Raw genomic sequence first — 16,465 nt, 5'->3', positions numbered from 1 at the left:
TCTTCCAAGACTGAATTATACTGAATTTTACTAAAATTCACAATCTGCTCCTTTCATACTATGCAATGTATGGTCAGGCAATAAAGTCAGTAGAAAACATGAGCTTTTAGTAAGAAAAAAATCAAAAGAAATAAGGTTTTTGAAGAAATAGTTAAGTTTGGACCACCTTGACTTGGGATAGAAATCTCTGCACTTCCTTAGTATTTGTGTCCTTGTCAGATCCTCTCCCTCTTCCCAATTCTTGTTGTTACAAACTAAGGAAACAAAATTTAAAATTAGCAAGAGTAGAAGAAAGGAGAAATGATACAGAAGAGATGCCCAACAGCAATGCTTTTCTCTTGCATTCCAGTAATTATTATCGAGATACCTATCTATGCACAAGAACTCATGACTTTAACCTTTAAAATTTCAACACCAATTAACCTTTAAAATTTCAACACCAATTAACTATATGTAACATTATATCAGAAGTTGTACCATACACAGTCAATGCACACAAAGTTTTTTTAACGTAAAGCCCATTTTACAGTAAGTTGGTGAATTCCTCAACTTGTTGGTCCAGGAGAGATTGGGGAGAATCCTCACAAATTTTGCATGAAGTTAGAGTTTAGACAGCATGTTCATTAACCACATTAGTGAATAGAAGGGTGAAGATGCTTGTGACAAAACAAACTGTTCACAGAAACACTAGTTCCAGGTTTCACAGGGATTTTTCTAGTAGAAACTTCACCAATAAACAAAACTGTAAAACATTCACACGCAACCTAAACAAACCACAATGGTTGACCAATGAGTCTACACAAAATGCATATTATATCATTACTACACAAGCACAGCTTCACACACAGATCAGATACCATATACTAGCAAAGAAGAACAGTTCATGTGCCAAAAATCATCCTTTGTCAATGGACATTAGATGCTGTCTGTTCAAACACTTATTTTAAGCATTCTGCCTGTTCAAAAATGATTAAACTAGCCTAAAAATTCACATTGTCTAGTTTTTCTCCTTATACTCAAGAATTTGTAAAGGTATGTAAATGACTTCACTGTGCACAGTTTGCTGAATAGCAACATGTTCTGCAGACAATGAAAAGTCTCCTACAGAAATAAAGGACATACTGCTATTTTGCAGATTACGGTAAGAAATGCATCAGGAAAAAATGGTAGTCCCACAGCAGCTGTTAAATGTAGTTCTGGTCCTCAGGTCACCTTCTGTTCCTCCGGCCCCCTAAGCTAATTTCAGATCTCATAACTTTATAAGTATAAACTTCAGAAAATGAAAGAAATTTCCTAACCATAACTCATATTTCTTAAATATATACTTTAAATTCACAGTCAAAAGAATATTTAACAACAACCATTGGGGAAGGGCGGCGTCAACAAAACCGAAAACTAACTCACCAGCAAAAGTTTTCCTTTCTCCACACTTTGATTCACCACTTGCATCAAGTTTTATAACTTCTAATACCAACTTCAGATAAGCTCCAAAAAGAGAAGCAGCTTAAAACAGACACCTAGAGCAACAGCATCCACTGATAAACGCTCAAGTAAATACAGCTGTATTACTACAGACTGGAGATATTCAGGCTAATGATCACATCAGGCAACAGCATGTCCCATACAGTCAAGAACAACACCAGGAAAAAAAATTATATATTTAAGTAGGGCAGAGCTCTCAAATATATTTGTTAGACAAGCCATACATCCAACAGAGTAAGCATACTGAAGGGATTCTGAAGCACGTTTTCATGATTTCTACTTCATAATGTTTTTGTCATATAATTGGTGAGTTGAAATAGCACTACTGCAATTTTGATTTCTTTTTCTTAAAAAAAAACCAGGCACACTAATTCTCATTTTGAGAAAAAGACGCAGAGCAAAAACCACGTAGGTGCCTAACCAACACTAATTTCAAAGCCTACAAAAAAGTATGTGACAACAAGACATGCTTCATGTAGTTATCCTGAAGGCATCAATTTAATTTATTCTACACAAAGTAAACCGATATAGCAGTTTGAGTAACATGGGCAAGAACCTTTCCAATATTTACCTTTAGGGAGCAATGCATTAGCCAAGCAATGAAAGGACAATTCAAATATTTCAGTCGGTTTCTGGCCCCCCCTCCCAAGGTGGCTGGTATCTTTTCTGCTTTAGGGTACTGCCGTAAATTTATCTGTGAACAGCCAACCACTAGAGCTACAAAAGAATTACACATATGTTCAGGAGAAACTACTGGACGTTTCCGGTAAGAACCACCAGGAGATGGAAGGTGTACACTGAGATGTAGGCTTCACTGCAAAGGTGCAATTATATATTGACAAATACCTCTACAGAGAAAACCGGCACAATGCAAAGCTCTGTAGGTTTATTTTCCAGTGTGGCTAGTTGACGTAAATCCCTTGACTGGAGTTTAAAGACTGACCTCAATTATTGGCACAGAAGTAGAAAATTGCTTATATCTTACTCAGCTAGGACTTCAGTCTAGTAAGCACTCTCTGTAACAAGAAGCTAAATCAGCATTACCTCTTTCCACCTTTAAAAAAAAATAAAAAATGCATCTTTCTGCAGTGAAGGGAAAACAGAAAATTAATTAAAATCTACTTATTAAATAGAATTTTGTAGTCCAAACTATGACACAAACTGTCAGAATCAATGTTTTCTGTTAAAGTACTTGTCTTCCTTCACAGACTCTCTATACACACTTTCTTCACAAATTATATATTATCACTGTCCTTTAATTCTGTTGTAATATTTGTAAAAATCATACTGAAAAGTGGTAAGACACCCTTCATAAAGGAAAAAAAAAACACCAGAATTTATTATAGAATAAATTCTTGCAATTTGACTGCGACATTTTAACATAACAGTCAAATTTAATTACTAAATATTTCAAGAACTTTGCATGAGAAAGCTGAACTAGATAGCCAAGTTCTTAGATAAGCAACAAACTCTACGAGGAATAACCACATTACTCATAGAGTAGAGCCCACATATCTACTAGCAAGCTTCAAGATCCACTTACAAAGTAGGGAAAATTAGCAGAGCAGCAATAATTTAATACCAGTTTTATCTGCAAGTGAAGATGTAGGAACAATTCTACTTAGAAATGACAAAAGTACAGCTAGACCCCTGCAAGCCTTTGGGCAGCAAATTAAACCATAACTTAACACAGCCAAGTAAAACCACAGCATTTAAGTAGTATTTTTCAAACAAAGCATTGATATTTATAGTAAAGCATGCTGCAGGTTAGTACTGATGGGCAAGAACCTTGCTATCTACAGAGAAATGGAAAATCTGCATTCCTTCCATGGATGCTCTAATATTTAACAAACTACATCTTAATGACAGTTGCATAACCTTTCCAAATGATCCTGCATGCTTGGAATCATTAGCACTAAACTGTAGAGTATATAAATGAGAAATAAATCAAAGGTTAAAACTGTTGATTTATATTCATCTCCAAGTATGAATATTTCTGATGTGATTACCGTCCATTACAAAAATAAGGCTCTGTATTGGAAAAGTAAAAAGAAAATATATTCTGAAACAGCAAAACTTGCTTGAAAATAACTAAACTCGTGGTAATGCAAAAGTAATTATGACTGGCAGTTCTAAATCACAGAATGAATCATAGATTGGTTGGAAGGTACATCTGGAGATCATCTAGTCCAATTCTCTGCTAAAGCAGATTCACCTGGAGCAGGTTACTCCTTATTCTGCCACTGGGTACCACTGAAAGGAGTCTGGTCCCAGCCTCTGGACACCTGCCCTTAAAGTACTTGTATGCATAGATAAGATCCCCTCTTCTACAATTATGTCTTCTTAAGGCTGAAAAGGCCCAGTTCCCTCAGCCTTTCCTCCTAAGAGAGATGCCCCAGTCTCTTCATCCAGTCCACTGGACCCACTCCAGGGGTTCCATGTCTCTCTTGTACTGAGAAGCCCAGCACTGGACACAGCACTCCAGATGAGGCTTCACTAGGGCTGAGTAGAGAGACAGGATCACCTCCCGTGACCTGCTCACAGGATCACCTCCCGTGACCTGCTCACAATGCATGCAGGACACCACTGGCCTCTTGGTCAGCTTGCTGGCTCGTGGATAGCTTGTAGTCCACCAGGACCCCGGGTCCTTCTCCACAAAGCTTCTTTCCAGCAGCCTGTACTGGTGCAGGGGTTCTTCTTCCCCAGGTGCAGGACCCTGCATTTGCCTTTGTTGAACTTTGTTAGATTCCTCTCTGCCCAACTCTCCAGCCTGTCCAGGTCTTTCTAAATGGCAGCACAGCCTGCTGCTGTATCAGCCACACCTTCCAGTTTGGTATCATCAGCAAACTTCCTGAGGGTGTACTCTCTCCCTTCATCCAGTCACTCATTAATAAGTTGAACAAGACTAAATAAATGTAAAGACCATTTTTATCCTCCATCATTTACTTATCTTAAATCATTGTACTCTAGTGCTGTAGTTCAGAATAACCAAGGGAGGAGAAAATTTGCCAGTTGCTGAGCTTTAAAAGAGAGTGATGTGAAAGAAGTTTCAATTAAAAAGAAGAATCCCAGGAAGAAGCAATATGAAAAAAAATTAAATTGCCACTGCTTTTTGGGGGGTTCCCCCCCTTTTTTTTTTTAACAATTAGAACAATTCTTAAAATGTAGCCTTTCTGACACATCTTTAGGCAAATTTATTATTTAGCTTAAAATTCTTTTAGCATTAACTGTTAGGCAATTCTGGAGATGAAAGGCATGAAGAATTTACATACCTTACACGTGATCCCCACAAAAAATACAGATTAAAGTTTTGTAGTATGAAGTTTTTCTCTTTCTCCTGGGAAAGCACTCAGAGCAGAGAACTATACATTGCATTCTCAATCATACAAGCCAAGTTTAATACTTATTCTTTTAAAGAAAATATTCCTGCATCATTTTCTATAGTGGAAACAGATTTCTTGACCAATAAACAGTCCTGAGACCTCCTGTTCCAGTTATATTTATTCCCTACACTTAAAAAACATGCTTCAGGCTTTTAGCTGCAGGACCAAGGAAAATCTTTGCAAAGCAACACTGTACAAGTCTGCATGGGACTGCAGCAAAGCAATAGCAGCCCCCTCTGCTGCTCAGAGGAGAAAAAGATTAACACACACTTACAAACCACCCCCATCTACAGTATTGCAACCTTCTCTCAATTGCATGTACTGCCTGTACACAAAACAAAAATGTGCTTCCAAGGATCAGTAGTTCTGTAACCATGCTTAATTTTCCCCTATCCCTTCTAGTCTATTAATAATGCTGACAATAACTGCAAACTTTTATAGGGGAGTCCCTTTTCACTTCACTCTGTACAAACTGCCGAGTGCAATCTTACGTTTCCTCAGTATAAAAAATTAATGCTATCCTTCCACACAAATACAAAAACCACTGAAAAATAAACCCTCTATACAACCAAGTGTCAATTCTCATGTGTAGGTACAAAGGACACAGACCAACCTTATAGAACAGAAAGCTCTCTGAAAAAGGCTTGAATCAGTCAAACAAATCAGTCAAACACTGAATCTCAATGCATGGAATAATGTGATATATAAATGGGTAAATATATTGCATAAACAAATTTTAACTATTGGTGCAGTTGCCACTGAGTTTTAATCTCAGTTCTGATATCACAGAATCCTTTAGGTTGGAAAAGACCTCTAACATCCAGTCCAGCCAGTAATCTAACACTACCAAGTCCAACACTAAACCATGCCCCTAAGTGGTACATCCAGGGGTAAGTGGTACATCCCACTTTCCAGGGGAGTCAATTCCAGTGTTTGACAACCCTTTCCCTGAAGAAGTATTTCCTAATATTCAATCTAAACCTCCCCTAGTGCAACTTGAGGCCATTTCCTCTCGTCCTGTCACTTGTTACCAGGGGGAAGAGACCAACCTGCATCAGACTACTGCCTCCATTCAGGAACTTGTAGAGAGCAATAGGGTCCTCTCCGAGCCTCCTTTTTCTTCAGGCTAAACAACCCCAGCTCCCTCAGCCACTCCTCATACAGATTTGTGCTCCAGATCCTTCACCAGCTTTGTTGCCCTTCTCTGGACACACTCCAGCACCTCAATGTCCTTCTTGTAATGAGGGACCCAAAGCTGAGCACAGGATTTGAGGTGTGGCCTCACCAGTGCCGAGTACAGAGGGACAATCACTGCCCTGATCCTGCTGGCCACACTATTGCTGATACAGTCCAGGATGCCATTGGCCTTCTTGGCCACCTGGGCACACTGCTGGCTCATGTTCAGCTGCTGGCAAGCAGAACCTCCAGGTCCTTTTCTACTGAGAAGCTTTCCAGCCACTCTGTGCTCTCAGCCTGTGGCACTGTATATGGCTGATGTGAGCCAAGAGCAAGATCCAGCACCTGGTCTTGTTGAACCTCATACAACTGGCCTCAGCCCATGGACCCAGCTTGTCCTGATCCCTCTATGGAGCCTTCCTGTCCTCCAACAGATCAACACTCCCACTCAGCTTGGTGTCATCTGCAAACTGACTGAGGGTGCACTCAATCCCTCATCCAGATTGCTTATCAAGATATAAAGATATCTACAATTCAAGATGGGTGTTCCCCAATCAGAGAGAGTGTTCAGAAACCAACAGGAATCATAACAGGAACAAAAAATGGAAAAAATATGGCCAATGGACACAGTGTCTGTATTATTTACATTTAAGACACCTTTCAGGGAAGACATTGTTTGTTTTATGTATGCAGGAAAAAAACCCACATTTGTTAAAAAGCTCTTCAATACAATATGAAAATAATAAAATTGTAATGGTCAAAAATGTCAGATGACAGGAAGAAAGCAGAGCAAAGGTGCAGAAGTTTAAACACCGACGATAACAAAAAGCATTAAACCTAGGCATGAGATAGATTTTCCTTGCTGAACTGTTTCCTGTTTTCAAACAGTGACATTTTCTAAAAATATAAATCAATACAGAGCAGCCTAACATTTTATGCAGGAAATCATAACAGGTAACCACAAGGATCCTTCTGGATGGCTGGGTGTTGCTGGTGAATGCAATGAAGACTCTCGTGAACCACTGGCCTTCTCATTTCAAGTGCACTCGCCCTTGTCATAACATTTTCACAACATGATGGCAGCAATTATCTCAGTTATTTGCACAGAGAGGTATTATGAGGAAAACATTTTTATATCATTTTATATATACTATATAAACATTACAGAAAATGTATCTATAAAATGTGTTTTTATATAAATACATGGGGCTTATGCCTCTGATTAAGTTTATCAGGTAAAACACAGAGAGCTTGCTGCTGCCAAGTGGAAGCCCAGGTGACAGGCAGCAAACTCAAGCAGGGTACATTGTGGTGTTATGCAGGAAACGAACATTTCCTTCCTTAACCACACAGGATTCTGCAGGCCAATAAGCAAAAGAAAGTCAGATTAGAGAGAAACTTTACTCAGTAGTTTATGAGGAAAGGAGTAAAAAGTAGAAGGAAAAAGAACAAATATATCCAAAAGTTAAGATGAGCTGCGTAACGACACCTATGGCAGTAGCAGTTGCTATTTTGTTGAGTATCACTTGATATCTCTTGGTATTGTGTAGTCATGAAAGTGTGCTCCTCATATATACAAGAAGACCAAACTGTGCTGCACTGGGAATGCCTGCTGAGGAGCCAGGTTTACATCTAACACACAAACATCAACTAGGGGATTCAGCCATCACTGCCCATAGTGGTGGCACAAAGCAAGTTTCACAGAGTATAGTACACAGCAAGGTAATTCAGCCAGAGTTAGGAGACCATACTAAAATACATATGATAAGAAACATATCTGAAATGCTAAAAATAAGTCTACCAGGTTTGAATCTCTTAGGATGAGTCTAATCTTCAACAGGTAGAACCCAAAATCACTCGTAAATACAGCTGATGAGTCTACTAACACTCCTTTTTCTTCTCAAAAGTAGCATATCAATTAGTCGTGCTTATTTTGACTCTGGTAATTGATTCATGCTTGCATAGATATATTTCCATAAAACTTCTTAACACAGAATGCGTTCCTGTGGTTAAATGTCGGTTTATTAATGAATTGGCAACATTAATGTTGCATTATCAGTTTTACTGTGTAATCATGACCTAGAGCAGTGCCAGCTCAAGCAGTTTTCTAACCTGTGCTGATCCTTCAGGTACAGAGTTAAAACTACCTAAAACAGAGCTGCACCATGAATCAAGAACAATTCCTAAATAGGGTTTGCTACCTGGCTCCCCAACAATTCTTGCAGAAGCATAGCCTGGGGACAGAGCACAGACAAAAATGACTAGCACTGCATCAAAACAATACACAGAGCAACTATCAGGCCACATAGAAATTGTGCATATCTTTCAGAGGGCTTCCTTCAGGCTAAACCAGCTTGTCTCAGTTTGTGTCAAATATGCATTAAAAAAAGAAAGACAAAACTTGCATTCAGCATTGAAGACAATAAAAAAAGCTTCAGAACTGACCACCACCAAAAATTATGCTCTGCTCTGTCTGTACATAATTTGAGTGTAGCTATTTACAAAGCACTTTGACAAGTTTCCAATTCAAAGACTTAAAAATATATTTTTGAGTGTAAGAATTTCCTGCATTAAATATTGTCAAAACTGGACATATGATACTCAATAAATCATACTAAATCCAACAAAACCAATACAGTGAAATAAAAACAATAATTTCAGTTATAAAAAGCCAATCCAGTGATATGAAATATGGCAGTATTTCACTCCAAATTAGAAAGCATATACTTCAGTACCTTGAGGACTAGAATTATAGATATAAAATTATATAATTTACTAAAAACTCATGCGAAAACATTATGACTTTTCAAAATTCAAAGATGTTAGTTCTGATACTTTAAACATTCAAGTGAATTGCATACTAATGCTATTAACAAAAACATATTGCTGCAGATCCCAGAAGCAAATGTTTAACCTATTTACCTGTTCAGGTGCCTCTTCAATTCTGATTATCCATCTCTGTATGTTTTTGCTCATACTCAACCTGTTAACCTACGTTAACTGACTTTTTTATTATTTTGTTTTGTTTTACATCAGGTTTTAATTATTTTTTTTTAAGGAAAATTAAAAAATTTGAGGGGGTTTTGTTTTTTGAATGATGAGAGGAAGTTAGGTGTTCTATTACCAATGAATGATTAAACAAAAGAAATTAGTACACAGGCTTAGGAACAACATTCTTCCAGAAGTACACTAGCCTGCTCCTCTTTCTTATTAGTAAGTATCACTGCTTTCATTATTCTTTCAGTTTTTGCTGCTGCTGAGTTAATGGAAATTCTCCTTCCTGACGAATTTGGAAAATATAGCAAACTACTAACGTACACTGCAGCCAATACACCAAAACCTTTCACTTTAATGTAAAACGTTAGAGTATGTAAGTAGAAATAAAAATATGAAAGTTAATTTCCAGATTCTTATTGCAAATCACAAGTTCTCAACCATCAGCACACAATTTACAAGGTCCTCACAAGCAGACATTATGTAACTTAATGACTGCCTAACACACTTTTTTTAACATGTATTTTGTCCACAAATTCACTAGAACCTGGATGGAAGCAAAAACTTTCTGTTTCACGGTTTTCCAACCTTTTTTTCCATTACAATGTTTTTATCTAAATGAACCAGATCTTCTCACAGAATGCCTCATATGTATGATTTCTTACCTTCCTTCTTGCCTGCTTGGAGAAAGAAAATATAAAAAATGCCAGGAAGATCTTATGTAGAAATATTTATAAAAAAACACCTTAGTCTTCTGAACATAGCCATCAAGAGTTCTATTCCTTAAAATGCACAGGGGTATTTACTCACGTCAAATGCATGCAAATAATTTGATTACTAACAGTTAAAACAGCATAGTTTTTGTGGACTACATAAATTCTTCATCATAATCTCTTTAGGAAGTAAAACCTTTGTTTCATTGTAAAACTTTAATTTATGTTAAATATGCAATTTTTTTTCCAAAATCTGAAGTTAATTAGGCTGAAGAACGCAAAAAAAAAAAAGTAGCTTCTCACCTTTGTCTTCATGTAGAATGGAGATGACTGGTGAATGGGCAAGTCCATGAGGCTATTGGAATTTGTGACACTGTTACTGTTAGCATGTTCATCTTCTCTACTGCTGTCATCAGACTGATCAAAATCATCACTCTCCTGATCCATTTCCTCCTCCTCTTCCACCTCCTCCTCTTGATCACCAGTATGTTCATCATCATCTTCCTCTTGATTACACGTGGATTCTTCATCCACTGTAATAAGTTTATTATTATTTTCTTCTAACTGTTCCTGCTGAGACTCATGCCTGTCATCAAATCCAGGTTCTTCTCCTCCTATCTCTCCATTCCTCCCAATGTGCTGCTCCTCTTGTTGTCGTCTTTGCTGCTGCTCTTCCTCTTCTACGACTCGATTCATCTGCTCCTCATCTACTTGGCTTGAGGAAGCATTACCTCGAAGAGATCCACCAGTTCGTCGCCTCTTGCTGCCCACAGAGAGCAGTTCCTGATTCATTTCCAAAAGCCAGCTTGCTACTTCTTGGACCTTGGCTAGGCTATCTGAAGATGCAAATGCTTTCACATTCTAAGGAGATAAAGAAAAAGTGGAAAATTACAGAAGTTAGTTCTTTAATTAGATAAAGCAGTAAAAACCTATTTCATTGTATTATTCCTGACAACTTCAAATTCCAGGAAACAAGGAATAATTTCTACTTGACACACAACTAGAAAAACCCAAACAAACTGCAGGCAACTTTCTAGCAAGAGAGTTATTTCTTCTGTCAAACAGTCTAATGGTCTCTGTAAGCACTAGATTCTGCAAAATTCAGAGGAACTACTTGCCCTCCTAGAGAATCCACGAGAACCATTAGCATTCATGTTAACAGAAGATTCAAGTATGTGAAATTACTGTCTAATTGGACACAGATAATTTCCAATGGCATTTATTTTCCTTCTCATTTGATTACAGACTTTATATATTACTCACAAGTGAACTGTTATTGGGCTTACGCATTAAGAGCAGGCATATTTTCAGGTATAATTGAAAGTTTCATTTCTCATCACTCTAATTTTCTTTCAGATAAATAAAAAAGAGAACACCAATTAAAGAATACAGCCTTATCACTGCCGACTCTTAAGCTGGCCACAGAGATGCCCAGTGGTCAGAAGCAGACTAACCAGCCCATGTGGCCCAGAAATGGCATACACCTCATCTGGAAAAAAAATCACCGTTAGCAGTAAAACTCTAAGAAGCTACAATAATTGTTAAATGAGACTCTCAGAAGTTACAGAGGCTAAATTTAGGTGCATATTAATAGAAACTGAAAAATACTAATGCAATTTCCAAATTATCCACATATTCAGCTGCACATGTTCATCCAAGCGATATATAAGAACAGAGGGGTATAATACATACTAATTAGTTCTTAAATTTGATATTAGATTTCCAGCTATACATATACAGCCTTTGAGGCTGGTGCATCCAGACTGCAGTTTCCCTAGATTCAAGCAATGTGTTGAGTAGGTGAAGTTGGACATGAACTCAACAAGTAATCAAATTCACTGTACATACACAGGCTGCCCATGAAAAAGTGTGCAAAGAGAAAACAAGTAACTTTGTCATCGTGTGTAGAGCCACCTTTGCTTCATGACAATGGTAAAAACATTCATCTTATTGATAAGTAGGGACAAAATATCAGAAATCATAGTTCTATGAAAATTTTCAGTGTGTTGTATCATAAAAGCCACAGAAACGTATTTACAGATGTTTTTCTAGTCTTGCTCTGAGGTGGATTAATAGTTGGAATTCTGTAACTCTCTGCACCTGTCTTCCTCAGGGAAACATTACTTACAACCCAAAGACATGGTTCTTAAGTTTCTACATATCTACCTAGATGACAATTCCCCCAAATAAAACCTTATAAGGTCAAAAGCTGAAATATTGTGTCCAAAGAAAGCATCCATTAGTGATTAGCTCCAATCAGTGAAGGAGAAGCTAATACTAAAAGGCAATTAAGCTGCATACATTCAATGGAATGTGCTGACTTGTTTTCACCAGTGGAAGAAAAGCATTAGGACACTTAGGGCACATAACCCAAACCAAAAGCTAATGTCTCTGTTCTTATGTTCAAGAGGCATCAAAAGTGAATGTGTTTCATTTTCTATATGCAGTAAGCTGCACTTGAGAAAGATGCCACAAAGAGTGTGCTGTAAGAGAAATGTTTTCACTTAACATTTTTCCCCAAAACCCAGAAACCTTAGCATATTGGAGTGATGTTTAATAACAACATTTCAACAAATGTCAAATTCAGTTGCATATATAATCTGACATTAATACAACCTATTTATCAGACTTGCGACACAGTTTAGGCATTATGAACAAGACAACTCTACAATCTTCTTTTCTCATGAAAAGAGAAAAGTCTTGGAAATTTTGAAGTATTAAATAATGTAAAAATCAGTAATTAAAAAGTAAAAAAAAAAAAAGAGATTGAACAAGAGGCTTACATTGTCACAATCTAGCAATTTTAGCTTTCACCACAAACGATTCTCTAAGTAGCCATGAACGAAGCTTAAAAGTTTTAATTGCATTTTTTCAGTATCAGCAGCATTATATATGCATCAATTATTGGTTTAGGATGTACTTGATAAAACTGCAAATGCTGCATTTGTTTCAATAATTTAATACATACTTTCAATCTGTATCTGTAAGCAACAGACATAAAAGGTCAGCATTGAAACACTTAAGTAATCAAATGCAAGAATCTGCTAAATGTTTAAGTGACAAAAATATCACTGTTGTTACTGTTATACCCAAATAAAATTCCAGCCAATTAAAAAAATGAACGTACACTAGTACTATTATAAATTTTTAATTATTCCTGCATTTTTGAGTGACCATCAATTCATGAAATTAGCTTCAGTCATAAGTGACTTCCATTTACTCTGCATTTGCATGAATTAACTTAACTTGGTTTTTCAAGAAACCTGTAAAAATACATTATCAAAATTTAATTACAAGCAGTGCTACATCAGAAATCATCAGTATGCAGAGAGGTGATGCATTTGCTAAAGAACAGATGGATGCACATTATCTGAGAGATTTAAAACATTAAAGCTGCCTTCTGTCATGTAAGTGCTTTCAGAATTAACTACTGTCAGCTAATACACAAGATGCAATCATTTCCATATATAAGGTAGATAAGGAATAAGACAGGATTATTACTATTTTGCAGGAAGAAGTGTATTTACAAATTAACTTCCAGAGAACTGAAATGCTGCGTTTTTAGCTATAGTGCCTCCTTCATTTACATGGTCAGAGACCAAAATGACACAAATCAGCTAAATCCCAGCAGATCCACTGTTTTTCCTACCTGCCTCAAACCTCAAAGAAACTTTTTTAGACAAACACCTAAACATTGCAGTGCAGTGGTAAGGCTTTGCGTAAACATGTAAAACTCATTAAACTTGGTCAATAAGTCTAACTTGGCAACTCCCAAGTAAGCTTCTTAACACTTGCAGTCAACTGAGGGGGAAAGTAGGGGAAAGCAGAAGGCAAAGAATCCCTAAGGAAAGTGTAAGTCCCCAGACTCGTTGAACTGCTAACTTAAGAACTGATAAATGCATTTCCCACCTCTGTTGAAGGCTGAATGCACCCCACACCTATACTGAATACTAAATGCTGCTTAACCAGAATTCTTCAACTTTATCCATTAAATTTTCACAGGAGATAGGTTATGAAAATAAACATGAACAACAGCTGCTCAAAACCACCTGTAAGAATTGCCAATCAACACTGGAAAACTATAGGGAGAACTCCTGAAGGTTATCTGCCACAACAGGTGGCACCCTGTACTGAGAAGATGACCACTTCACTTCTTGCTCTAGTGTCGAAATATCTTTATCCTGCTAACACAGATAAAAAGTTTTTAAATATTTTTAACCTGTAAAACCACATAACTATGGGAAAATCTGGAAATTTCCATCAGTCCTACTGATTTTTATTATTCCTTTTTTATCACTTGAAACTCCTAAGAAAAAAAAAGGAAATGAGTTGAGTGTGGAGAGGTGGGGGTTGGAGGTGGCAGGGCTTGTTTTTTAACAAAATGTAACAGATCTTGAAAAGGTTTTAAAGAATTAACTTTGAAACTAGTGAGTTAGATTGACTTGGATACTAACCTAAATCATGCTAGTACTGATCACCACCGCAATTATTGAAAAGACAGAATGGTTACAGTCACAACATGGTTTATGGGTAGTGGATACTCCTAGAACAAATCTTTTGAGATTACAGATTTAGTAGACAAAGACAATTGGACTAACACAAAAACTTCTATAGATACTTGATTAAATCCTAACTTATTAATATACCTCATATTTTACCATGATATATAACTAAGTAATACTGAATTGAGATGAAAGAAAGTAAAAAAGGAACATCCCACCCCAAGTTAAGGATCTCCCATGATTTCATTTCAACATCCCAATCTACCTTCTGAAAAAAAAAAAATATAAGATCCTTATAAGAACACTATGCCCAAGACAGACAGTGGGGCATTGGTAACTTAAAGCTAGGCCCTCATGAGTAAGCAAAATGTTGATTAGAACAAGACTGAAATACAGCTTTAAAAACTTTCAATAACTTTTCTTCAAAATAAAATACATCGGTAACAATGCATGTCATTCTACAAGTACACATTGTTTTTTAAAAAAATTATAAACTACTTGGTTCCAAGCTCCAGAACAAAATAGCAGCTACAAAGATTCTCTGCTTCTGCTTCACTATTAACCTCTCAGAAAAGCTTTGCCAACACTTCATAGAGCAGCACACGTAACTTTTCTGTTGTATTAAAAATTATCCTGCTCCTTTTTTCACTATCTCAAGATACTTCAACAATCAATTCATGTTGTTTATTCAGTGCAAAGCGATCAGAGCAACAAACTCTAAAAGAAAGTGCTCCTCTAATTACTTACTTATGTCAAACATAAATCTGACAGCACACAAAAAATAGATTTAGTATTCATTAAATTTTAAAAAAACACAAAGTTTCCCACGTAAATTTATTTAGGTCCAGTTGTGTGTAATCTTCTTTTGTGGCCAGTTTTAATTATCCCCCTCCCTGTTGAAATCCAGCCCCAACTTTGCATCTACCTTCTGAAGCTTTTCATCAAGTCCTGGTGTCCTGACCTCTCCTCCTAAATATGTTTCTGAACAAAGGCATTTGCAGTTTTCCCACCGCACACGGTCTACTGTAAGATGTCTCTCCCTCCTGTTCACTTGCTTCTATCAACCCCTCAATCCTATTTCAACAGACCTTACCCTTTCTCTTCCTATTTCATCATCCAAACTTACTTCTTCCTCCCAGGACTGCCTCTGAACACCTCTCCTTTAATCCCAGGCCTCAGTCTCCCAGTTCCCTTTGGCCTTCAGTGCTACTTTAGAGTTTCAAACACAGATCTGTTCTGATTCATTCCCCATAGAAAATGAATAGATTTGGAAGAAAGACAATAGCTGATGATATGTGAGTGGTGAGGGTATGACAGAGCCATGTCCCATGCTATCAGCCATGGGGACAAACACACAGAAGCCATTAAAAAGAAAACTCTGTTTTAACTCTCAGCACAAAAGACAAAGGAGTATGGAGGACCTATAATCCTACCTCTTCTGGCACATATATGTGAAGTATTTAATATAGGATGAAATACGAAATAGCACACAAAATCCACTAGAGAACAAGAATACAAAAAGGACTTTAGAAAATGAGTAAACGATTTTACACCTATTTAGCAGTACTTAAGCTAAGTGGCATGATAAGGAAATATCAGAGATAGAAGAAAAATGAATATACCTTTTATGAGCAAGAGTTGCAAGAGTTTAGAAGAAACAGTCTGAGCTACAAGTGGTCACATACTTAATCTTCAGACTATGGTAAAATATATATGATCATGTCTAATTATTTTATACACATCAAGATATTTTATATCACTAAAAAGACAAGAGTCCAGCATTCAGATTGCATTCTTCTGACTTTCAGCTATATTCACATATAGATTTCCATCTGCAGATGTCCAAATCCTCTTTAAAACTCAACTGCTAAATCAAAGATAACATTTTCTGTTCAAAAGGGTTTAGTCCTGTTAGTGTAAAAATAAATTATTTCATTTTAAGGATCTATCAATTCTTCTCTTTAAATTTATTTTTTCCATAGAGTTTCCACATGATCTCCATTTCTGCACATTTAACATCCTCACAGAACATTAACTTTTCATGTCAAGTCTTCATTCAGAAACAAATGACGTATTGTACGAGTATGCAGCTGAACAAAACTCTTTGCAGCCACTGCTGTAAAAGCCCAACCTCTTTGAAATGGGTTCACTTAACCCTCACAGATAGTGACTGTGGGCAGAGTGGGAAAAGCTGCAAAAGGTGCAATACGCTTCC

The 16,465-nt window shown here is 36.9% G+C and overlaps 1 protein-coding gene across 3 annotated transcripts in view; it reads right to left on the bottom strand.

Annotated features, from left to right (window-relative positions):
* Positions 1-16,465, bottom strand: part of FBXW7 (F-box and WD repeat domain containing 7) — a 182,452-nt gene that overhangs the window by 90,152 nt on the left and 75,835 nt on the right. For all 3 annotated transcript variants that reach the window (XM_051790558.1, XM_051790557.1, XM_051790554.1), the window contains exon 2: positions 10,052-10,609. In XM_051790558.1, coding sequence (XP_051646518.1) covers positions 10,052-10,540 — 489 coding nt within the window. In that variant the 5' untranslated portion in view covers positions 10,541-10,609. The remainder of the gene's footprint in view (positions 1-10,051; positions 10,610-16,465) is intronic.

The sequence above is a fragment of the Manacus candei genome, unplaced genomic scaffold (genome assembly GCF_025592945.1).
Source record: "Manacus candei isolate 608988 ecotype Guabito, Panama unplaced genomic scaffold, ASM2559294v1 h1tg000028l, whole genome shotgun sequence".
Taxonomy (NCBI): Eukaryota; Metazoa; Chordata; class Aves; order Passeriformes; family Pipridae; genus Manacus; species Manacus candei.
The sequence above is the reverse complement of the archived record's forward strand: the minus strand, read 5'-3'. Positions and strand labels throughout refer to the sequence as shown.